We start from the raw sequence: 24,002 nt of genomic DNA, 5'->3' as shown, positions 1-24,002 counted from the left end.
GGAGGTGAAAAAAATTTAAATTAAATTAAAAATTCGCATTTCATTTCATACTATTTTTAAAAATGAAATATGTTTACATTTATTCTTAATATTTAATATTTCGAAGGAATAACTTAATGAGTTTTTTCTTTTATATCAACTTAATTAGTTGACACAAATACACATATGTTTTTTTTTAAAGGACATATGTTAAAAGTTATATATATTATTTTATTTTTAAGTATTGTTTGGACCAATTTGTTTACTTAAAAGTTTCTTTTAAGTTAAAGTTTGAAATAAGAGCTTTACGGAAAAGAAAAAAAAAATCAAAGAGTAGTGTTTGGTGACGAAACGAAACATGACATAACAGAACGGAACGGGACAGAAAAGGATGTAACAGGACAATAATGTTCTGTGTGTTGTGTTTGGTAACTCCAAGTCAATAGAACAGAACCATGGTTTTAATTACATATATAACCCTGCATGTTTAATATTTGATTGAGGAAAACAAATTGAACTCAATTGAACATTTTGCATAGAAACCGTTTATTATTGCTTACTTCATGAAATAATCATTTATTTCTTTAAAATAATCACTTATATATTGTTTAAGTTGTTTCAGTATGTTATTGAAATAACTTTTTTATCTCCTATCATCTATCATCATAGATTTTCATTTTTTTTTCATGATAAACTAAAGTAACTGTTTCAAATAATCTGTTTTCAGCTTCACCTGTAACAAACACAAAAAGTGAGATTTTGATTAAAAAAAATGATTTTTTGTTTAAAATGTGATTTTTCCAAAATAAGTTGAATCAAACGCACTCCAACTGGCTCTTTTATCATGCTTACAAAAACTGATTTTACTTTTGAAAAAATAATTGATTATATTTTAATTAAGTTGATTCGTGTTTGACTAATCTAATTAAAATCACTTTTTTATCTCCTCTCATCTATCATCATAGATTTTCATGATAAGTTAAAGTAACTGTTTCAAATAATATGTTTTCAACTTCACCTGAAACAAACACAAAAGTGATATTTTGATTAAAAAAGTGATTTTTTGATTTTAAATGTGATTTTTTTGATTAAAAAGTGATTTTTTTCAAAATAAGTTGAATCAAACACCCTCTAATTGGCTTGTTTATCATTACTTACAAAATGTGATTTTACGTTTGAAAAAATAATTGATTTTATTTTAAGTGGTTTTTTTGAAAAAGTAGATTTTCTTTAACTTTGTCTACAAATATAATAAGTGCTTTCAGTTTTAGAAGTGATTTTAAACTGTTTAGATACATAAAATTTCAAATATAAATTAGGAGTATTTTTGAACTTGCAAAAGTTTTAAGAGAGTGTTCCGTTCCGTTCCCTTCCATTCCACCTTTTTCCAGAAAACCAAAGTGTCTCGTTCCTTGAGCCTTTTGTCCCGTTCCGTTCCATCTTAAAATCATGACAAACACAGAACGAAACCATGTGTCATGTTCCGTTCCCTTCTCACCTGTCTACCAAACGCTACCTAAAGCTAGCTGGTGGAGGTCGATGGTTCCTAGTGACGACAGTACCGGTGGAGGTGGTTGTTACCTGGCGGCGGAGTGGGTGATGGGGGAAGTGTTGGTGGAGGGTGGAGGCAGTGGTGGTGGTGGAGGAGGGTGGTGGCGGCGGTGGTAAAAGTGGTGCTAGAGCCAACATAAATAAAAGCACGACACAATGATCATAGTACAACCTCAGCACACTACGGCTAGGCCCCATTAACTTTTTTCTTACTTTTGTATATTTTCTTTGTAAAAAATTAAGTAGCTTATTTTTTAAGTGCTCGTTACAAATTGTGTTTGGTCTAACTTTAGCTTAAAAGTAACTTCAAAGTCAAAAAAATTGTGCTAAACACTACAAATTAAATATTCTTTTAAAACTTATTTACACTTTAAGAGTATTCTTTATCATTTTCTTTGGTTACTTTCATACTTATTTTAATGCTTATAGGAAGCACAGGAAGCACACAGTCATGTTTCCCGTGATTAATTTATTTTTTGAAAAGTAAATAAGGAGGGCTAGCAAGAATGCAAGATAATCTTTTAAAGACGCACTCTAACACACTTATTGTGATTGATTTATTTTTTATAAATTCAACACATCTCTTTTTTTTTTAAAAGTAAATCAATCATAATAATTGTGACGCATGTCCTGAAAAGGGTGTCTTATTGGCATTTAAATTGATTGCCTTGAATCAGTTCAAGCTATTAACAACACCTCTCAACAACTTTCCAGTTTTTGTTCATTGGTTAAAGATGGTCAATTATTGTTTAGGGATTATTTTGATTTTGATTTATTTTCTGTGTACGTGCACTTAAAAAATAGCGGAATATTATTCATCTTTGTCGTCAAAGAAAAAAAATAGACGTTTCCCAAATTGATTGACTTGTAGTACACAAGAAGAATCTTTCAAACATTTTATGTCCATATTTGTGCAATATTGCCAGTGACAGTATGCATTTATTTGTTGGAATTTCACCATATCAACGATCGATCATACAAAAGAAAGCAATGAACAATTTCAAACAGAAATTGTGCGGGGAAAAAAGGGGAAGCTAATTAATTACTCATTTGACCATTTCTTTAATTATGTCTTGCCTCCATAAACCCTAAAGAGGGATGGACAGTAGTGAGACGGTTATCAACCGACGCAGCAGCACTAGGAAGCTGAAGCTGATTTAGTTGCACAAAACTGGAAAGTTGTTGAGAGGTGTTGTTAATGGCCAAGGGATTAGCCTCATAGCTGCTCCCTGAATCAAAGTTACTAACTACATCCCTTGGAAAAAACTGATGGCGATGATGATGATAATGTAGGTAGTTATCCCAACCACTGCCACCAATCCCACCGCCGCTCATGTTTGTCATATGCTGAGGGATGGTAGTGGCAGCAGCAGTGGCGGCCATGTTGGCTGCTGCAGCTGCGGCTGTAGTAGCAGCAAGATTTTGGCCTGCCATTGCCAAGCCAAAGTTTTGGATTTTAGAGAGCTCATTTTTGGCGAGGAGAAGGTCCATTTGGAGCTTGCGGAGCTGGTGGTGAAGGATGGAGATGACTCCTACACAGCCATTGATAGGGTCACGGAGGCGCATATGAGCTTCATAGGCGAGGGAGTTCACAGCATCTTCACGCTGGTGGGGTTGCAACTCATTGAGAAGCTTGGAGACATTGCTGGCACCGAAGATTCTGTGAACACTTGCAAACTTGTGCGGCTGATCAGGTGGGAAGTATGGCGCAAACACGCACTCCGGTTGACACTTCCTCCGCAGAAACTTGCATGCTGCACATGGTGAACTCGAAGAAGAGGCCATAGTAGTCTTTCTACTGCAATCACAGTCACACCACTAATTTGTGAGTTTCTGTGATGAAACCTCCGAGATATTTGTTACTGTATTATAAACATGTAATAATATCAATATAAACAGAAAAAAGAGAAGTCAATCAAAATGTGGTAGATGGCCAATCCATTAATTTAGGCTTCACACTCTTTTCCTTTTCTTTCATTCTATTGGATTCTTTTACAATTTAAACCAACCATCCTAATTAAGTCATACACATAACACATGCATTTGTGACAGGGAAAAAAATTATCTTCACACCTCAAATTCAAACTAAGATCATTTGTCCTCGTTTGGTGTCCTCTAGCATGTCCTATAAATCAAAATTTGCCATTTCAAATAAAAATTACCACCTAAATTTATAACTATCATACTCATACATTTTTTTAATTGATGACACAATTTTATAGTGGGATAGGGAATGGGCACCAAATTGGTGCAGAGAATTTCAATCTCCCATATTTACCACGCCTATAGACATAAAAAGGAGAAAAAAAAGAGAGAGAAAAGAAGAGATAGAAAAAGAAATAGATGAAAGAAAAAGTGGGAGTCAACTCAGCCATTACAGTTTCGATCAGTCAATAATTTGACATGTTATTAGAACCTTGAAGTAAATAAAAAAGAGCAAAGTAACCACACACACATATATGTAGACTAAGGTTTGGGTTTACATGAATATGCATATAAAATACAAAGAATTGAGTTACCGCTCCACTTTCATAGGCTGAACAAAAACCTGAGTAGCAAAGAGAAGGAAGACAATATTCTAGGCGGAAGACACTCCCTTGTAGAGTGTGATATTCAATTGTTTCTTAACTTGGTAGTGTATATATATATATATATACTAGTAAGATTCCAATACATGACATGGCAATTTATATATATGGGAACCAAATAAATAATCAAATCAATTATTATCATTTCTTATGAGTCTGCCATCATCTGGTATTCATTGAGCAATTACCAAATGTGTACTAGTAATATTTTCCAAAAATAGACGTTCGTTAGAAGAGAATCAATTTTGATGATATTGACATGGCCCCAGTATAATAATTAATTATGCATATTGTCTCCTTCCATATATGTCTCAAATCTCAATACGTCAGTGTTAAATGCAAGAAGACAAATTTTATGGTATGTTTGACCAAAGAAAAAAAGATTTCTGGTATGAATGCAAATATAACTACCTGAACGATATTAAAATAAGAGGATGATTGGTCTGCAAGATTTTATTTCTTCTATAGTGGTTTATTTCTACATATATACTAATTTAACAATATGTCATCCTTTCAAAAAACAATATGTCATCCTGTATATATTGAACTAGAAAACACTAGCGACCTAGTAGCATTTGACTAGTATTTGACTTAGTAGCTACTTCTAAATTAGAGCTTAAAGATAATTTTCTAATTTCTACTGATAGGATGAATTCCTATCAATGAAGAACTACTTTATTGATGGAAAAACTGAAAGCAAATACAAGGAAAATCAAGAGCAGATGCTCTCAGTAATGGAAAAAGGTTCTACAAGCCCTACGTGTAACAAAATAGAATACCAACATAATTTTTAACAACTAAACTGAAGATTGAACTGGCAAGACCTGCAGTTTAATGTTTAAATGGTTCAACTGATCAAATTTATGATTGAACTTACCAGAGACATAACCACTTCATCATCTGACTAGTTCAACAGGCTGGCCTAATTCATTTTCAACTGAAACATTGCTATTGATATAGGCGTATAGTGTGGTCAACCAAATAATTGGATAATGTAAAATTTGCTAGTGGCTCCTTGCTGCATGAACATAGATACTGTTCTGCAGTTATGCTAGCATGCTTTAAAACTTCACTCCGTAATTTGTGACTGAACTCTAAATCATTCCTGATTCCTGAGTCCAGCACACAAAGGAAGTGGACACCAGGCTTTCTCAGTTTTAAATTTCAACGCAAAACTAATCTTTTAACATCCTTAGCCTTGGCATCAACCATCATGAATGTCAGTCCATGGTCAACTGTTAAAATGTATTTGGCTGTGCATGTAGGAGAATCAAGTTACATACAGTAAAATCTATAGTAAAGAATGAAATGATGATAACCTGATGTAGGATGACAAGTTCTGAACTTCACTTCTTGGGCAATTCTCTCAGCTTGCACAAATGATTGCACAAGTCGTGTCCATAGTTTGAAATCATCAGCAAGGTCTTCAAAGGGAACATATGCTTGCCCTTGCGAAAGATTACAGAAAAGTTCTATTCAAATTAGGATGGCAATAGCAACTCCTTGAAGCTGACACCAAAATTCCAAGATAGTTGTTTTTCATGCTTTGGTGACTTCTACAAATATATAAATAGCACAGCACCATTAGATAAAATAAAATCATTCAGCAGAATAAAAATATCATAATTAAAGGACAAAGAAGAATACCTTTACACTTTTCTGCTGGTATGTAGTAAGTATTAAATTCCATCACACGCCTCATTTTCAACATTACCTTCATCTTGAATGAAGTGAAGGAAGGAATACAGGACCAAAATCCAAACATCCTGAAACTGAAAAAAAGTTGCTGATATAATTGATGGCGGTCACTTCCATGCACCAAAGTCAATGGACTGAAGTGATATATGACCAAGATACAAATCCCTCAAATGCTGCTTACACAACCCTACACGCCGTTTATTTAAGCTTGGATGAATGCAAGTTGAAAACCCAGTCTTCCAGCTTGGAGACTTCTGCCTTTCCATAACATGAAGAGTATAGACTCTTGGTGCCGGAGACAAGCACCCTACTACAAAGCAATTACATGGTCTAGCCTCGGTGACAATCCTTGCTAAAGACAACAAACACAAACCACTATAAGAAATTCCATACATTAATGATTCATCATTATCAAAAGCTTGAACATCCAATGCTTCATTCGCCATCTCTTTCTCCGCATCATGTGTTGATGGAAGTCTGCTAAGTTCTAAGTCAAACCGCTTTTCTATCTCCGTTTCATGTACCCGATACTTTGCTGCTAAAGTACGAATGCATGATTTCCTAACTTGATCTGCAATCAAAAGCTTTATGTCACTAAAGTTAGCACAGTTTTCATACCATTTCAGCCAGCGGCAAGCAATCCCTTCAAACCAGTCTACAATTTCAGTCGTATCTTGCATGTTAAGCAAGTTAGCAGAACGGGGAAATCCCTTTGAAGTAGTCAATCCATATCTCAGGAGACGTTGTTTTATGGCATTGATAGGAGCAACAATCTCAGTTTTTGCCATTACCCGTTCGGTTGAGCTATTTTCATTTGGCAAAAGCTTGAGAATAGAGTCTGCCTCAGAAGAAATATACTGCTCTGCCTGTTTCATAAATTCATAGAATGAATCTTTTAGCTCTTGCGGAAGAGCTGGCTCTGCAACACACTTAGATAAGATACTTTTTTCACTCTTGACATTTTTCGTTTGAATATCTTGCATCCATATCTTCAGCAACTCCTTATACCAATGGTCAGTTTCCATCCCGGACTTACGGAAACAGGAAACCCTGTTCAGGAGAGAGCTCTCATCAGCTAAATGTTTGATTTCTGATTCCTTAACCTTCTTCAAACCATGACCCAACCACTTCTTCCCGATTCTAACCGTCCCATAATTCCAGGCCTCAAGCTTCTGCAAGGCAAATAGCTCCACTTTTTCTTTCAACTTGTGAACAGCTTTCACAGCAGGACTCTCTCTAGCACTCCTCCTAACCAAAGTCCCCAAAAACCGCAACCCTCGAGTGTCTTCACAGGGCAACACATCAGCTTGACCCTTCACATCCAACATCAAAGAGCCCTTCAAATAACTCTCAATCTCAGACTTAAAATTGACAGCACAATCCCTCGAACCAGAAACCGCGAAAAATATCTCATCCATATACCTACAACAGTAAACTCTGACACCAGAGTCGCCCTCAACCACACCACTCATCCCAACACCATCACCACCCAACTGTCTCCGAAACCATCGGCGCAGCGTGGAGGATGATGCCTTATCCCCATCAACCGCCACTCCCTCACAATCACCTTCACATTTCTTAGACAATGCCCTATCTCCATCAACAACCACTCCCTCACGAACACCTTCATATTTCATAGACAGCCTGTGAAACTCACTATCAAACACATCAAGATAAACATTCATCAAAATTGGAGACAAAACCCCTTCTTGTGGTAAACCATCTCCCTTAGGGAACCCCCCAAACTCGAGATTCAAAACTCGAGCATCAAACATGCTTTGAATCAAACCATATAAACAACCATCCTCAATCTTATCCTCCATTACACAAACCAATTTAGCCAACAATGCAGCATCAAGCTTCTTCACCACAAGCAAAGTAAACCACCAGTCAGGTCCCACCACCCCCTTGCAAACATGCCTCAACGCCGCAACCCGGCCCCTCCCACTCCGGCAACCGTGTGAAACCCTCGAGAATTGCGGCCGGAAAACAACCTCCAACGCAATCCTCACCGCCTCCTGAACAACCCTCAGCTTCAAATTGGGAAGCACCAGCACCTCCTTCGACTCTCCCCTCGTCCTCGTCGAGATGGAACTCGTATTCGCACTCACGTCAAAACTCCCCTCACGAAGCCGTTGCGCCACGTCATCCAGGAAATAACCGTCATCGCCGCAGGATACGGCGGCGGTTGCGGTGGCGGTTACGATGTTGGAGTTGAGCTTGATGCAGGTGTAGGCGTCGCGAAGGGTTTCGGCATCGGAGATCACGTTTTTCATGAGGTCGCGGAACTTGCCGTCGGCGGCGCGTTGTGCTTTGACCCGTTTCTTGATTCGGAGCTCCAGGAAGCGTTTGAGCTCCATTCGGGTCATGGGTTTTCTCTTACTGGCGGCGTCTTCGGATGATTGTTCCATTAACGAGGCGAGTTCCGTTGCCAGCGTGAAGTTTCCGTCGTGTTTTGGTGGCTGAGCATGGTGGTTTCCGGTGAGTGGAAGCGAGAGAGAAGAGGTGAGTCTGAGGAAGCAGAGGTTGTGGAGTGATTTGAGAATGGTGGAAGGGGTGACATTAGGCATGGTAATGGATGCGTGGAATGTTCAGACCACTGTATCGGCGTGTGTTGTGTCGTCCTCGCCGTGGAAGCGACGGAGGGGAAGGATTGACGGTGGTTTCTCTATCGCCGGAGCCGCTCGTTGAACACCATCGCCACTTGAATATGTGTGTTTGCTTCTTAGAGGGGGGAAAAGTATAAGGGCATTAGAAAAAATAATATTTTAGCTTAAGTGTTTAATTTTTAAAATTTAATATTTCTATTTTCTCAATTTTTAAAATATTCTCATTTTGTTTTTTTCTCCAGATTTGTATGACAACGCTAACCTATGGGTTATTGTACCATTGGAGTTTCCCGACCAACCAACGTAGGCATGAAGTTGAGGATTGACCTATGTATGAAGGGAGAAGGTCCAGATGACCGGCCGACGTATGAAGGAGGAGGTTTTTACAAAGGCTTTTGCGCTTAGCTTCTAGATGCAAGCTTTGGGGGGTTGTGTATAGTTGGGGGTTTTTGAGCACGTGACGTTGGTATATGCATTGAGTCTCGGTTAGGATAGAAAGGATGGCCCAACAAGGCAAGACACAAAGAGTAGTCCAAGTATATCCTTACGCTAAGTTGGCCAAGGAGTTGTAGAGGAGACAGAGTCTTATTGGAGTATTGAGTTCGTTTCTTTCATTTTGTTACTTATCTGTTGCTTGTAACCACTCTGGTTCAGTGTATGTAGACATTAGGAGAAATAACTCACCTATGATTAAAGGGATGAATCACCTATTATACAACGGGGAATAGAAAAGCTAACATGTGGGTTACAATATGCAATAAGAAGAAAACCAAAGCTACCATGTTATGGGGATCGAAGCTCCAAAAATGGATACCATGTTTTACAAATTCCCAAAAAATGGCTATATATCTGCAATCTTAGATTTCAGGAGTCAGGACCCTCAAATGCAACCACCACCTGCAACACAAACACAATGACATAGTAGAGCCACCCAAATCTCATCACCTACCTCATCATCACCCCTAGATCATCATCAAGCAACAAAGTAACAAATTGAACAATTGAGGAACAATAATCACCACCAAAAACTTGCGGAGACGCAACGTTCATTGAGACCCACCAGATTGGTGAAGGTTTTTGCGATGACGGCGGTCATCAACATGTGAATGATCTTGGTTTGCTGAATCATTTTCTTGGTATTGACATTTATCAGGATGAAAATGAAGTTTTAATTTGTCAAAAGCGATATGCTGAAATTATTTTGAAAAAGTTTGACATGTATGGCTGCAAATGTGTAGTGTTGAATGAAAAATTAGAGAAAGAAGTTGGTGGCAGATTGGTAGATGCGAGCATGTATAGAAGTTTAGTTGGACGTTTATTTTATCTTACAGCTTCAAGGATCTATTTGGTGTTTGCTGCTAGTTTACTCTCAATATTCATGAGTAAAACAAGTCATTTACATCTTTGGTCAATGAAGTGTATAAACAAGTTATATGTAATGGGAACTATGTAGTATGGAATTAGATTTGAGAAGAATTCTATGGCTGAAGCTAAATGTTACTGTGATAGTGATAGGGTTGTAAGTGTTGATGATGTAAATAGCACTTCATGTTATCAACCTTGATTTGGGTGTGATTTCTTGGTGCTCAAAAAAGTAAGATACAATGGCACAATCTTTAGCTGGAGCCGAAGGTTTAGCCGTTGGTTTGGTAACACCACAAGCGATTTGGTTGAGAAGAATGTTGGTTTGGTAACACCACAAGCGATTTGGTTGAGAAGAATATTAGAAGACATTGGAGAGAAGCGAGAGGTAAGTCTTCAACTTCACTATGACAACAAATCAACCATCACCATAGCAAAGAATCAAATTTTTTAGAGTCGGACTTGAAACATTAACATAGAACATTACTTTATTCGAAGTGTAATTGAAGAAATGGACGTGTAGTTAGTTCTTTGATAATTGTAAGAGTCACTCACTATGCTATAAGTACTGAGTACATGTGTATGAGAGATGCAGAAAATAACGAGAAATATAGAAGAAATTCAGCCACTAAACACTTTCTTTTACTCTAATTTTTTGGTAAGGTATGCATAAGTTACTCTAATTTTTAGTCTCTATTTCCACCTCTAGAATACCACTGACACAATTTCACGTCACTAATATGAGGATTAAATAACCTATGCAATGTAGGGGTTAACCTTTATTCAAGGTGTGTTCACAAAGATCAGCTCCTTCTCCAGCAAAAAATACGCACAGTTCGGTTGGTAGCAAAAGCACACCAATAATGGCGTTTAGCAAAAACATTTCCATCCATAAGCCTTTAGTTGTGATATGGTGTATACATTGACTCATATTATCGACACAAACTGTTTGCTATGTTTTTAAAAAGCAAAAGTAGCACATAATATAATCACCACCTAAGATACAACACTCACGCTTGCGGGCTCCGGCTGAATTTCAGATCCAACCTCAACAGATGATGAAACTTGTGGAGGAGAGCTTTCAGGCTGAACAACAGGTTCTGGTACTTCTGGCTGAATTTCAGATTCAGCCGCAACAGATGATGAAACTTCTGGAGCGGTTTCAGGCTGAACAACAGATGATGGTAGTTCTGCCTCAATAGGCGCGGGTGCTTGAGTAATTTCCGGTGGCTTGAACTTGCTGATGTAGTAACTAAGTGATGGCCCGGAGTACTCAGCTCTCTGGATCGGAGGAGTAGTCTTACCAACTTGTAGAAGTATAGATGATGCTGCCGCAATTGAGATCAGGGCAAGGAATGCGACAATGCCTGCTGTGTTCTCAGCTCCCTCTTTAGAAGAACCAGCAGTTCCTGAACTAAGAACACTTTCTGCCACATAAACTGCTGGCTGGAAAGTCACAAGGTGTTAAGACAAATATCTAACACTATTGATAATGTTAGCACATACATGCTGAAGAATGAAGATGTCAATTAATTAGTGCCAGTCTCATCAGTTATACAAATCTTTCAGCTCTTCATTTAACACCCCAAAAAAACCTAGGGAATTGTTATTCAGACCCCCCCCACAACTATTCAGACCCAAAACATTTTCAGAAATCCAAAAATACCCTTGTCGAACGCACTTTGAAAGTGCGACCCCTCTCTTACTTTGAAAGTGCGACAGTTGTCTCACTCTCACTTTGAAAGTGAGACAGGTGTCTCACTTTGAAAGTGAGACAGGTGAAAGTGTTGTCTCACTTTCAAAGTGAGACAGGTGAAAGTGCTATCTCACTTTCAGTTGTCTCACTTTGAAAGTGCGTTAGGGTCGCACTTTCAAAGTGCGTTAGGTTGCAGAAAAAAACAGCAATTCTAAAAACGACACTTAACAGTAGAAAAGAAGAGAGAGAGAGAGAGAGAGAGGAGAAGATGGAGGTTGTTGAGGGGGTCTGAATAGCTGTGGGGGGGGTCTGAATAACAATTCCCAAAAACCTATGGGGTTGTCAATAGAGATCAAATAATCAAAGTAGATGAGATTTCTCATTCGTTTTAGTTCAGGAAAACAGGACAAGAAGGTTATGATAGCATGGATTTTTCATCTTAACTTAAGCTACCAACCTCAGCAACCAACTCCAAGTTAATATCAACATACTAACATGATAGCTACTTTTGCCTAAATAATAATATCATAATACACCACCTGGCTTTGCTATATGTTCACATTCTCCGCAAAATAAACATTAAACTTCAACAAATGAAAGGAAGAATTAAAGGCAAAAGAACAGCATAAAATAAAATGATACACACCTTTGATTGAGTTGAAAGAGAAAAAGAAAACATTCTAACCTCCACTGAATATATGTTTGTCTGTCCAGCAGTGTCCTTCTCAACATAGCCTGTCCAACCCTTAGCACGGCGAGGAGGGAATGTACCTACTACTTTAGTTTTCTCCCCTGCTAACCATTCCACACTGATCTTCCCTACCTATATCACCATCAATAGAGGATTAACTTGCTTTGTCTGTGAATGAATGTGGTGGAAACTACATTGGACAATATAGCTTTCATTTTTTAATTGTGCATGATTTTATAGAGGTCATCTTGATATCATTTATAATTTTTCCCTTAATATCATTTCCATACATATCTTTTATACACAACCTTCTTCAGTTCTGCTAATTCCCGAAGAAGAAGTAGTTTTCAGGTTCTACGTAGTCCTCAGTTTTCATAATCCTAATTAAATTAATTCACAGAATTCATATTGAGCACAAGAAACAAAAATCATCTAATTTAAGAACAAATATTTGTTTGCAGTAACATGGAAAGGGGGAAAGAACACCACTGCTTGGAAATTCCAATCACAAAACTGAAGCAAATCTTATCATAAAATCTAATGCTAACTTGACAAAGTTTGCAATTTGAGTTAATGTGCACAGCATAGATCTTAAGACAATAATCCTTTTCAGACTATATTGTTCCTATCTTCACAATAAGGTATCCTATCATTTCTTCTCCTAGACTCAACTCCAGTCAATATAAGTTATTTGTTTATGGGTTATATAATATAACCCATAAACAAAAAACCATAACCAACTTTAGTAGTTTAGTAATTCATAGATCATAACCCTACCTCTCACTTGAAAAAAGGTCACAATTTTCCATTTATCATATTTACATGGTCCCATTTCTTAATTAACATATTTTCCCCAATTTTTTCAGCTAATAAACAGGCATGGTAAAAAAAAATAGAACAAAGCATAGAAACTAATGAACTCACTTCCTTATCCGGGGCACATTCTTCATCATTACAGTCAGCATCATCAGAATTCGCTCTAACAGTGAGCAAGTAGGAACTTCTCTTGCTGAACTTCTGGTTATTCAAGGACAATCTCCTTGAAGAAAAGGCACAGGTGTTGGATGCTAAGGTTGCTTGCAATGCACAAGACATTATTGGTAATGAATGATGAGAAATTGAGTGAGAGCGTGACCCAGAAGTGAAATCTAAATCAAAATGATCTCAAAAGAAAAGGGTTCTGAAAAAGTTAGGATTTTGGTTATGGTTTGGTGGTGAAGGTGAACACAGGTGTGCGTGTTTGTGTGTTGATGATGTGTGTTTCGTGGTCGAGCTCGAAGGAACTTGTTGGGTGGGATAAGTCATGTGTGGACATTTCACTGGGACAGCTAAGCTAAGGTGCTTGCGAAAAATATCCGCTACTAAATGTCATTTTTCAGTCGTTCGGCAAAGAAGTGATGTTAATTGGCGGTAAAAAACAGTCACTAATTATAAAAATGACCGTCATTAAACCTTATTTATTTTTACTGAAAGACTAAAATTAAAGTCGCTTATAAAATTATAGTCTGACCGTCAATCCAAAATATTTTTCTCTCGTTAAAACACGTGCAGTTTGATTTTGGTCCTCGTAAAGTCGGAAAAATATTCCCCCATTTCGAGAAGCAAAATTGAGTTGAGAAGAAGCACACTTGTGCTTAATTTATTTCGAAAACTTATTTCCTCGCGTTGTTTGATTAGTTTTTGTTTACTTACCAGATATCTTAAAGGATCATAATACAACCTTTATGATGTAATAAGCATTAGAATATTTATTTGAGAATTGTTATTTAGACCCCCCACAACTATTTAGACCCCTTAAAAAATGTAAAAAATACTAAACTACCCTTAATGAAAAAAAAAATCATCACCCCACTCCTTACATTCTCTCTCCTCTCTACTTACCTCTTTCCTATTTCTTCCACCCACCACCACCCATCACCACCACCACCCACCATCTCCGCCACCACCACCGCCGTCGCCGCCGCCACTACCACCACAAACTCCATCTTATGTCATTTTTTAAAATTTCAAACATTATGGAGTTGATTCTGTCGTTTTAAATTTTTTCTGCAATTAAACGCACTTTAAAAGTGCGTAGTTAACGCACTTTAGAAGTGCATGACAAACCCCCTTAAAAGTGCACGCACTTTAAAAGTGCGTAACACACACTTCTAGAAGTGTGTGAGTCAGACACTTCTAGAGTGCGTTTAATTGCAGAAAAAATTTAAAACGACAGAATCAACTCCCTAAAGTTTGAAATTGTAAAAAATGACATAAGATGAAGGTTGTGGTGGTGGTGGCGGCGACGGTGGTGGCAGCGGTGGAGGTGGTGGGTGGTGGTGGTGGTCGGGGCGGAGGTGGTGGGTGGTGGTGGTTGGTGGAAGAAAGAGGAAAGAGGTAAGGAGAGAGGAGAGAGAATGTGAAGAGTGAGGTTATAATTTTTTATATTTTTTTTATTAAGGGTAGTTTAGTATTTTTGCACTTTTTGAGGGGTTTAAATAGTTGTTGGGGTCTGAATAACAACTCTCTATTTATTATAACTTAATTCAATTTCTTATAAAATTGAAATTAGAACTTTAAAGTACCAAAATATGAGCACGATATCTATTAGTCTGTTAGTAGGAGAATAAGAAAGACAAGGTTATGATAATTTTTATTCAAATCAACTCAAAGACAGTGAAGATCTCTCTAATCACTGAACATAGTAATAATAATTTAAAGATGGAGGCCATGCCTCTAAACACTAGAAAAATATCGAAAAAGACAAAGACTATGTTTCTCAACACGAAACATAATTATTATGCAAACATCATATGTAAATAATGTAAAACAACACATTATCATTCGCGCTTAGCGAGCTGAGTATCGACCTCATTCATTTTCTCCTCAATCAGCCTATTGAGATCATTCAAATATTCAGCAGTCAGATTTTCTGGCAAGGCTTCTTCATGCATATACTTGAACATTTCCATGGTCAACTCCTTTTGACGATTCTGATGACACACCTTAACCATTTGGTCTTGGGATTTGGAAATCATTTGAACGATGAACCTCTCTTGGTCCACATTCTTACGGTCATCTTTCAAAGCTGTATGTTGATACCTTTCGATCACATTCTTGGCTCCCTCTGGATTTGGCCAAATCTCTGGCTGAGAATCAAAAGGACTAGAAATGATAGCACATGCAGGCACCCCACAAAGAGTGGTGAGTTCATTAACCTTCTTTATGATACCCTTCTTCCTCTTCCTGTAAGTTGCTTTCCTTGCCGGCTCATCAAAGATATATTGAAGTTTCACCTTCTTCCTAGTCATGGCTGCAATCACAAAGAAAGGAACAAGAAATTAGAATGTTTCATGCACTATTTGCTCTATAGTAGCTAGTTTTTATAAAGAACCATCCACACACCCCAATAGAAATTAAATTACTCACTTAGTTGGATACAAGATATGCTCGAGCTCAAAATATAAACATATCTTGGAAAATATTTTTCCAATGTTTATTTTGCTTAAATTTTTGCATATATTATTGATTTTTTTTGTACAATGTATATATTAAATTATTAATAATAAAAATAACTAAAAGGCGCGTGCATAAATTACTACACCTTAATGGATAATTAACGAATATGTGAATATGGACCTTCTATATTAACATTGCAAAATAGGTATTTGAATGAAGAGCTTTATTGGCCTAAATTACCAAGTTGTAATTTTATATAGGAAGAACAAAATTTTATTTATATTGTATTTTTGATATCATACTTATATGCTAATAATATGATTATAAATAATGGATTATATGCACATTAAATAAAATATAATTATTTATCTATGTTAAATGGTTATTACATACTTATCTAAATATCAATATAAATCAATCAATATATATGTAAAATTCACCTGCTCTATATATATTAAGAGTTTAATGGATATGCACTGTCAGTGTAAAACAGTTTCATTGACAACCAATCACAACATGCCATGTAGGTGGAATATCAACTTTCACCTTAAATTTTAATTAAAACAAGATTATATTTGTTGATGTGGCGGAATTCAATTGGGTGACTATGTAAACAAAGTTTACACTGACAGTGCACACACATTAAATTCATATAGTAATAACAATACCAATTATTTATTAATAAAATTTATATTATTCATTATAATAATTACTCATTATGAAATTTTCAGTTTGGCATATTACAAATAAAATTATTTCACTATTTTAATTTTAATTATTAGTCACAACTTTAGAAAAATAAAAATAATAATAATAGTAAGTAAAACTGAAATTGACTCACATTAATAACAATATTAATTATTTATTAATAAAATTTTACAATATTATTCATTATATTAATTACTAATGGGTGTGATATGATAATTTGTATGGATTAGTCCTACTTAATGAGTGAGTTGTCCTCATGTACCTTTCCCATTTAATAATATTCTTTTGCTTTCAAAAAAATGGTGAAAAAGATAATTAATCATATTTAAAATGAAATAATATTATTTAAATTTTAATAATTAATCAATAATTTTGTCAAAAAAATTTAAAAATAATTGTAATAATAATAATAATAATAATAAATATAGTATTATTAATAAAAAGTAAAATTGACTTGACCTTTACACTTAGAAGAATATTAGTCGGTATTTAAATAATATTTTTTGTTTATAACTAATTATAAAAAAATTAATTTCTGATATATTCAAAATAATGATATTATTTTTATTTTAATTATTTATCACATATTGATAAATTTTATAAAATAATAATTTAAATTATTTAAATTGTTTATAAACAACATATGTTTAAACTTTAAAGTATTTAATTTAGAATACCATAAAAAAATTTGAACTTAAGTGTGTGCATGTATATATAAAAGTGAAATTCACTTGAGTTTTTTTATTAATAACATGATTAATTACTTATTTCGTTCATATATTTTTTTCGAAAAGTGAAATATCATTGAGTGGAAAATCCATGAGAACAACCTTTCATTTTTATAATCATTTGATGTCATCATTTTCGAAATTTGAAATATTTAAGATTTAAAATAATATTTCAATTTTTTTTATCAAGTAAAAAATTCCTAAAATTATACTATATGAGATCGTCAAGTTACTAATTATGGTATGAGACAACAGTAAAGTCAAACCAGACAAAGACTGAGAGAGTGTCACTTAGAGAAGTTGCAACTTTTTGGTTTTGAAAATAGATTATTGTATAAGATATTCAAAATTGAAAAATTTATATAAATTAAAGTAAAATAAAAATCATAATAATTTGCAATCTAGAAGATGAAAAGATGCAAGTTATGCATCTACATAGAAGACATTAGCCTCTAGCATTAGTATCTATGTAACCACTAAGAAACACATAAAGAGACTTAAATAAATGTAACTCATTCATGACTTTTCATGTTACAAATTAACCACATTTAACATACTGAATGTTCATAAACACATAGAGGCCAAAAGGTCTAACTTGAGTTTAAGATAAAAAAAAATGATTAGTAGACCACTCTATAATCACCCCGGACACCTACATTTATAGCGGTTTGGAACCCCCACAAAACATAATTTTTATTTTTTCCCCACATTTTCCACTTTGTGACCGTTTCAAACCGCCATAAAAGTGTGTGCCCAAACACCCAGTGTGGTTCATGAATCACCACTGGTTTAAGATATGGTATAAATTTCGAGACAACGATAGGATTTTTTTCTTTTGTAGTCAGTGTTATAAAACTCGGACCGAACCGGCCGGTTCAGGGAATAAACCGGTGACTCGGCCGGTTTTTTATGAACCGGTCAGTTTTTTTTTTTTTTTTTTTTTTTTTTCTGATTTTGCCTTTTTTTTTCAAAACTGTTTTTAATGGTCAAACTGTAATTAATTTATATTTAATGTTAATTATTTGGTCAAATGATATTCAATTGAGAGTTATTTAAAATAATTGTCATAGATAGGACTTGAACACATGACCTAGAGGGAAGAAAGCTAATCCAAATTTCCACTACACCACTTTGCTTCTTGTTAGGAAGAATGCATATTATTTTATATATATGATAGACTAAATATTTTAAATTATTATAATTTTTTAATGTAAACCAAGTCAAACAATCGAACAAATGACCCAGTGGTTGAACCATTGACTCATTGACCCAGTGTCTCGACCAAGTCGATCACCGGTCCGAGTCTGATAACACTGTTTGTAGTTCCAGGCTAAAAGGATTGTAGTTATTACAGAGATTTATCAAGAAGTGTAGCTATAAATTTCCAGTCGAATTCAAGCAGCAACACCTACCATTTGTGGCTGTCCTTATTGCTTGTAAAAGTTAAAAGTTAAGCATAATTGATAATACAATAGTTGATGTATTTTGTGGCATTATTGTTGCTGTCATAGAATCCCAGCAATGTTTTATGTAATTTCTAGCATACAATACCAGCATTTAAGTAAAAATGACCACAAAACCAATTATTGCACCTGTGGTAGTAGCATTCTAGGCAAATGACTACTTATATTTATGGCATATACATACCGCCACAATTTAACAAAATGAGTGTCACTTAAAACATTTTTTACTGAAAGTCCATAATGGAATCAAGGAATATATGCCATATCCAGAGACAACAACAAAGCCTTATTCTAGGTCAATATCATATAGACCAACAAAGCATCTCGTTCTATAATGAAATACAACTGCAATCAAGAATGGAGCACTTGATGCATCTCTTTTCCATGAATTTTGTTCAATACTAAGGACCAGTTCATTGATGGAGAAATATTTTGAACCACAAAGCTGATCTCTTATGATATCTTTTTAGGCCATTCTTGAAATCAACATACACCAATCCAAAGCGAACAGTGTACCCACTAGTCCACTCAAAATTGTCCAGAAATGACCATGTAAAGTATCCCTTCACCTTGACACCATTCCTTCAAAATTCCAAGTGTTAGAACAGTTTATGTTAAGTACATAGAAGAGGAGCAGAGGAGCACTAAATATCAAAACTATAATGTTCAATTTTAAGCTGAAGAGACTCACCTAATGGCCCTTTGGAGATACAAAAGGTGTTGACCAATATAGTATATCCTCACTTTATCATCAAGTGACTTAGTCCCATCATTAACCTCATCAACTCCTGCAGCAAATATTTGAATAACTTGATTTATTTTTGTTGGGAATACATGTAACCTTTGCAAGAGAGAGTCATATTCGAGCTGAAACGTCCACATCTTAATGAGTTAGCTATTGTAGAGAGTTTTGTTCTCACACAAAACTCATCTGACTACCTGAGACTTTATATAAGGGGAGTCAAGCATGTGCTACTTAAACAAGTCATTTGTACATAAATAACTGGACTTGATTTATTTAAACCAAACCTAGGGATGAAGACATGGTAACGATTTAATTTTAGGGAAAAGTAATGGAGGGGATTTATTATAGATACACATACCGTTTTCTGTTATGTAAATGGTTGGATTGTTGAATTTCTCCTTTGTGTATTCTAGTAAATACTGAATTCCTGGAGGATAGATGTACAGCCAGTCTGAGGCAGCCTGCAAAATCATTCAATTCTTAATTTTCTTTCTGAAACTAAAATTTGTTAAGCAACATCCAATGGAGCAAGAAGACCAACCCAGTTTCTACCAGGATTCAGAAGATATATGACTAAGTACCCGTTTGGATGCAAACAAAAAAACACTTATTCGAGTTTATTAGGTCATTTTCTTTTAGATAAACTCCATTAAGCTCCAGTAAACCCGTATCAAACGGGCTCTAAATGAAAAGTCTCTGTATTAGAGAAAAACGAATCATTATATATTAAGTACTTAAGCATGAAACACTGATTAAAACTGATTTACCTTTGGACCAATGAGAACTCCATTTCTCAGAGCTGATTCAACAAAATGAATCACTAGTCAGCAAATGTAATAAAAGTAAGACAATGGAAAGCATAACTAATAAAACTTCATTTAGAATCTTACGAGTGGATCTAGTGCAAGAATCTGTCATCATAGATAGGTTTCCTTGTTGGCAAGGAACATTGGCTACATAATATGAAGTGTAATAGTTTAATCCTATGAAATCAAAGGAACCTTTAACCATCAAGTGTTGCCTTGTGGAAAATTTGGGCAAACGTTCGCCAACTTTGTTAACCATCACTGCAGGATATGTGCCTAAGTATAGAGGTTCCAAGAACCTTGCAATACACAAGATGAAGAGTTTTAGGCTGGATTGCTTCGACATGTGTTAGAAAAATAGAATAATGCAGTTAAAATACAGAAAATGCAGACAACAGATTTACAAACGAAGACAAGATACTACTAGCTTTTGCATACACTGTTTCGAATTGGTCCCTGAAAGATTTTGGTACTATCACTTTCTTCCTCAGAAGAAAGAAACACGTAGAATAATTCTTAAATATGTAAAACTTTGGTCAAGTTAGTCCTTACGGTCGAATTTCATCTACTAAAGTATCTGTCAAGTTAGTCCCTGACTGACAGTTTATACATTCAGGGGCTTTTGAATGTATATCCTACTTCCAGAGACTAACTTGTCAGAGGCAAAATCTTTCAGGAACCAAGTTCACCATTAACTCATTATTCAATATGTTTTCCAAGACTGAATTGACCGAGATTTTCACTCTTTCAGGTACTTTTTTTGATTAATTTCATTCTTTCAAGGACATAAATGACTAAATCACTACTGCACTTTCAAGAACCAAAATGCTGTTTCACTCCACTTACCAATCATTTGTAAAAGCAATGGCTCTAGAGGCTGCATCTTTGTCAGCTTTTGATTTGGACAGTGGCTCAAACCAGAAACCATTCAGTGTTATCCCAATTTGACCCTTCTGAGAAATCTATTAGAAAATAATTCATTGGTCAATTTTGTAATCATTATGTTGCATAAAAAACAGTGAATCCTCAAATTCGCCCATGAAAAATACAGTGTCGGGCATGTTGATCACAGAAAGAAGAAAATATCTTTAAAAGTCTCTGAATGCGTTAATTGTCGGTCAATTTAGTCCCTCAATCACTTTTGATCAACTGACACTTAGGGTCTTTTGAAGTGATACACGGACCAACTTGACCTGCAATTGACACAATCAGAAACTTTTAAAGTTATTTCCTTCTTTTGTGGACTAGCTTGTTTGATACCGTATCTTTCAGGGTTAAATTTGAGGGTTCACTCCCTAAAATACAGTTTATCTTATGCAGTTTGTGTGACCTGGTACTTGTCCCTGTATATTTTCACTGCTGCAGCATGAGCAAGAATCTGGTGGTGTGCAACCAGGTAAGGCTCAGTGGCCGAATCACCAGCAGTGCAATTTGGGGAGACCCACAAGGAGCACCTTTCTGGTGGGAATGCAGCACCACTTGCATAACCCATTTGGCTATAAATTAGTGGCTCATTTAAAGTGATCCAGTGCTTCACCCTGTCACCAAATTCCTTGAAGCATAGTTCTGCATAATGTGCAAAATCTTGCCTGTGCAACAAAATCAAAAGTGTGAATGAATTTCCTAGCATTTAAGATTGAAGATCATACTTTACTTTGATAGGATAATTGGATGTGCGCGCTCTTACACAATATTGGGATGAAGAAAACCACCATATTCATCTTCAAGAGCTTGAGGTAGATCCCAATGAAATAGAGTTATGTAGGGTTGTAGTCCTGTTACAATAAAATTTATGTTGAAATTGTGTGATTTGGGGTTTTATGAATGCAAGAGTGTAATAAAAACCTTAGGACATTGGAATTGGATCCTAACATCTCACCACGCTCCGCAGCCCCATGCCCACGTGGGTAGGCTGTTCATTACCTCTTTGAAAGGGCAAACACTGCAATGACAGTGTCACAACCCGCGCTAAGAGACATGGTGAAAGACTCTGATATCAATGGCTAAAAGCCTTATGACAACTATACCATAAAAACTAGCGGTCATAGTTGGAGAGTTCAAGGCCTTATAAGGCCACATTAGAATCTCATACTTCCAATGTCGGTCTCAATTCTCATATCGTGCAATTGTGGGATCCTAAGAGAGATTAAGAGAAAGTTTGTTTCTGCTTACCATTAGATAGTAGTTCGTTTATGAGATTGTTGTAATATGTGATGCCTTCTTGGTTAACTCCTCCATTTAAGTTTCCTTCTGAAAATTAACTTACTTCTTAGCTCAATTGTACTATGGATAAAACATTAATATGTGCAATTCAATATAAACTGATCACAATTATATTCCTCTATCTAGTACTACTCAAGTTAATGATTCAAATTGACAGTTTAATAAATCTTGAAAGATAAAATATCTACTTATGAAACAACTATACTAAATGCATGCTTAGAAATCATTCTCAGTTAATACGGAAGCTAGAGTCAATTTTGGAAGAAGCTTTCGTGAATAGCTTCTGGATTTCAGAACCGATTCTGGTGAAAAAAATGTTGATTCAAACATGTTACAAGGTCAAGATAGCTAGACAATTAAAAGTAGCTACGAAAGATTAGACAGATTCTCACTAGGTAGTATTCGGGGCCAAGAAATGGAAAATCTGTAAGCTTGAAAACCGATGTCCTTCATCATGCCTACGTCTTCCTGTCAATTTTATTTGATGAGTGAAAAAAAATATCAATCTAATCAAATCAGGCCCTAACTAGAGATTTAAATTTGAATGAAGAAAATGAAAATACCTTGTATCGATGATATGAATCAGTAGCAACATCGCCATTACTGTGGTCTGCTATTCGATCTGAAGCACCAAGAAAATGACATGGAGATATCAATAATCTAAATAATAGGTAATTCTGAGTCCTTTAGGGATGAGTTTTTCATAAAATTATCAATGTAAGATCCAGTTGTGTGCGGACTAAATAGCACTAATTGAATTTTGTCTACTAGTAAAACACTAAATAAGCTTCAATAAATGTTCTTTTATCCGCATCTAAACATAGCGTAAACCTCTTTCCCATATAAAAATAAGTTTAAGCTGGAAAAAAGATTGTTTTCAAGTCAAATTAACTAGTACCAACTACAGGATACAGCACCATGAATGAAGAACATGAATAGAATGCCACATGTATAAGGGAGTATGACAATCTTTTAAACCTTTAAGATGTCGCAAACCAACATGTAAAATCAGTATAATATGACTGTAAAAACTTGAATCTTAGATCAACACGTAAAGTGTTTATTAAGAGAAGCTCCGAACTGCTAACCTGGGTACTTATGAGTGAAGGTGTCCCATATGCTTGGGCCCTTGCCACCCTCAAATGCAGCACCTTCATACTTTATAGTTCATATATAGACCAATGCACATATAATTAGAGTGAAAAGTGAAAATATTAACAACAAATAACATCCAACATAATTGTCAGATGAAAAAAAATAGCAGAATAAAGTGAAAGTAATAGAAGATTGCTGGCCAGAATAAAACCTGGTAAGCTGAAGATGCAGTTCCAAACACAAAACCTGCAGGGAAACTGCTGTAGTTAAGAGAAGCAACTGATTCAAAGAGGGCAATGGAAACAGCCCCAAGAAGAAGCGCCTTAAACCACATTTTTCCAATTTGAATGGATCCTCACACTTTAATTTGCACCCTTAAATGGATCACTGGCATTTATATTTATCTATGGAAAGAGGAAGATCAGACTTGGTCTTCTTTCTAAGGCAAAGTTTCATTAAATATCATTAAGATTTGGACAACATACCTCTCCGATAGACAAAGGAAAGGACTAAGCAGAAATGAACAAAAAGCCGGCCATAAACTTCAATATTGGACCATGTCCAAAGAAAATTGTATATCCATCCTAGTATCTAGTTATATCAGAGTCAGGGGATGCTTCAG

General features: G+C 35.5%; 5 protein-coding genes across 9 annotated transcripts; all 5 read right to left on the bottom strand.

Annotated features, from left to right (window-relative positions):
• Nucleotides 1-2,449: 2,449 nt before the first annotated feature.
• Nucleotides 2,450-5,575, bottom strand: LOC130749117 (protein ASYMMETRIC LEAVES 2-like). 2 transcript variants are annotated; one of them, XM_057602413.1, is made up of 2 exons: nt 5,438-5,575; nt 2,450-3,392 (listed from the first exon to the last, which is right to left on the bottom strand). In XM_057602413.1, exon 2 carries the CDS (start codon nt 3,313-3,315, stop codon nt 2,593-2,595), a length of 723 nt encoding a protein of 240 aa, XP_057458396.1. In that variant the 5' UTR covers nt 3,316-3,392; nt 5,438-5,575; the 3' UTR covers nt 2,450-2,592. The 2 variants fall into 2 exon arrangements, with proteins under 2 accessions (XP_057458396.1, XP_057458395.1); XM_057602412.1 differs by lacking the exon at nt 5,438-5,575 and adding an exon at nt 4,050-5,430 and having other exon boundaries at nt 2,450-3,328.
• Nucleotides 5,576-5,912: 337 nt separating this feature from the next.
• Nucleotides 5,913-8,576, bottom strand: LOC130749115 (nuclear intron maturase 4, mitochondrial). Its single transcript, XM_057602410.1, has one exon. The coding sequence runs from the start codon at nt 8,384-8,386 to the stop codon at nt 5,924-5,926; it is 2,463 nt and encodes an 820-aa protein (XP_057458393.1). The 5' UTR covers nt 8,387-8,576; the 3' UTR covers nt 5,913-5,923.
• Nucleotides 8,577-10,627: 2,051 nt separating this feature from the next.
• Nucleotides 10,628-13,460, bottom strand: LOC130749116 (protein MAINTENANCE OF PSII UNDER HIGH LIGHT 1). Its single transcript, XM_057602411.1, has 3 exons — nt 13,099-13,460; nt 12,169-12,306; nt 10,628-11,233 (listed from the first exon to the last, which is right to left on the bottom strand). Exons 1-3 carry the CDS (start codon nt 13,267-13,269, stop codon nt 10,784-10,786), a joined length of 759 nt encoding a protein of 252 aa, XP_057458394.1. The 5' UTR covers nt 13,270-13,460; the 3' UTR covers nt 10,628-10,783.
• Nucleotides 13,461-14,993: 1,533 nt separating this feature from the next.
• Nucleotides 14,994-15,464, bottom strand: LOC130743631 (agamous-like MADS-box protein AGL80). The gene has a single exon (XM_057595867.1). It carries the CDS (start codon nt 15,462-15,464, stop codon nt 14,994-14,996), a length of 471 nt encoding a protein of 156 aa, XP_057451850.1.
• A 3,190-nt stretch (nt 15,465-18,654) lies between these two features.
• On the bottom strand, nt 18,655-24,002 carry LOC130748971 (beta-glucosidase 12-like). Of its 4 annotated transcripts, none has more exons than XM_057602223.1 (14): nt 23,866-24,002; nt 23,592-23,784; nt 23,374-23,443; nt 22,849-22,907; nt 22,678-22,753; nt 22,235-22,312; nt 21,750-21,837; nt 21,393-21,651; nt 20,909-21,024; nt 20,147-20,361; nt 20,024-20,055; nt 19,615-19,717; nt 19,203-19,299; nt 18,655-19,093 (listed from the first exon to the last, which is right to left on the bottom strand). In XM_057602223.1, exons 2-14 carry the CDS (start codon nt 23,712-23,714, stop codon nt 18,925-18,927), a joined length of 1,485 nt encoding a protein of 494 aa, XP_057458206.1. In that variant the 5' UTR covers nt 23,715-23,784; nt 23,866-24,002; the 3' UTR covers nt 18,655-18,924. The 4 variants fall into 4 exon arrangements, with proteins under 4 accessions (XP_057458206.1, XP_057458208.1, XP_057458207.1 ...); XM_057602225.1 differs by having other exon boundaries at nt 23,592-23,626; nt 23,866-23,962; XM_057602224.1 differs by lacking the exon at nt 23,866-24,002 and having other exon boundaries at nt 22,235-22,309; nt 23,592-23,823.

Source organism: Lotus japonicus, chromosome 3, assembly GCF_012489685.1.
Source record: "Lotus japonicus ecotype B-129 chromosome 3, LjGifu_v1.2".
Taxonomy (NCBI): domain Eukaryota; kingdom Viridiplantae; phylum Streptophyta; class Magnoliopsida; order Fabales; family Fabaceae; genus Lotus; species Lotus japonicus.
Note: the sequence above shows the minus strand (reverse complement) of the source record. Positions and strands in the feature narration are given on the sequence as shown.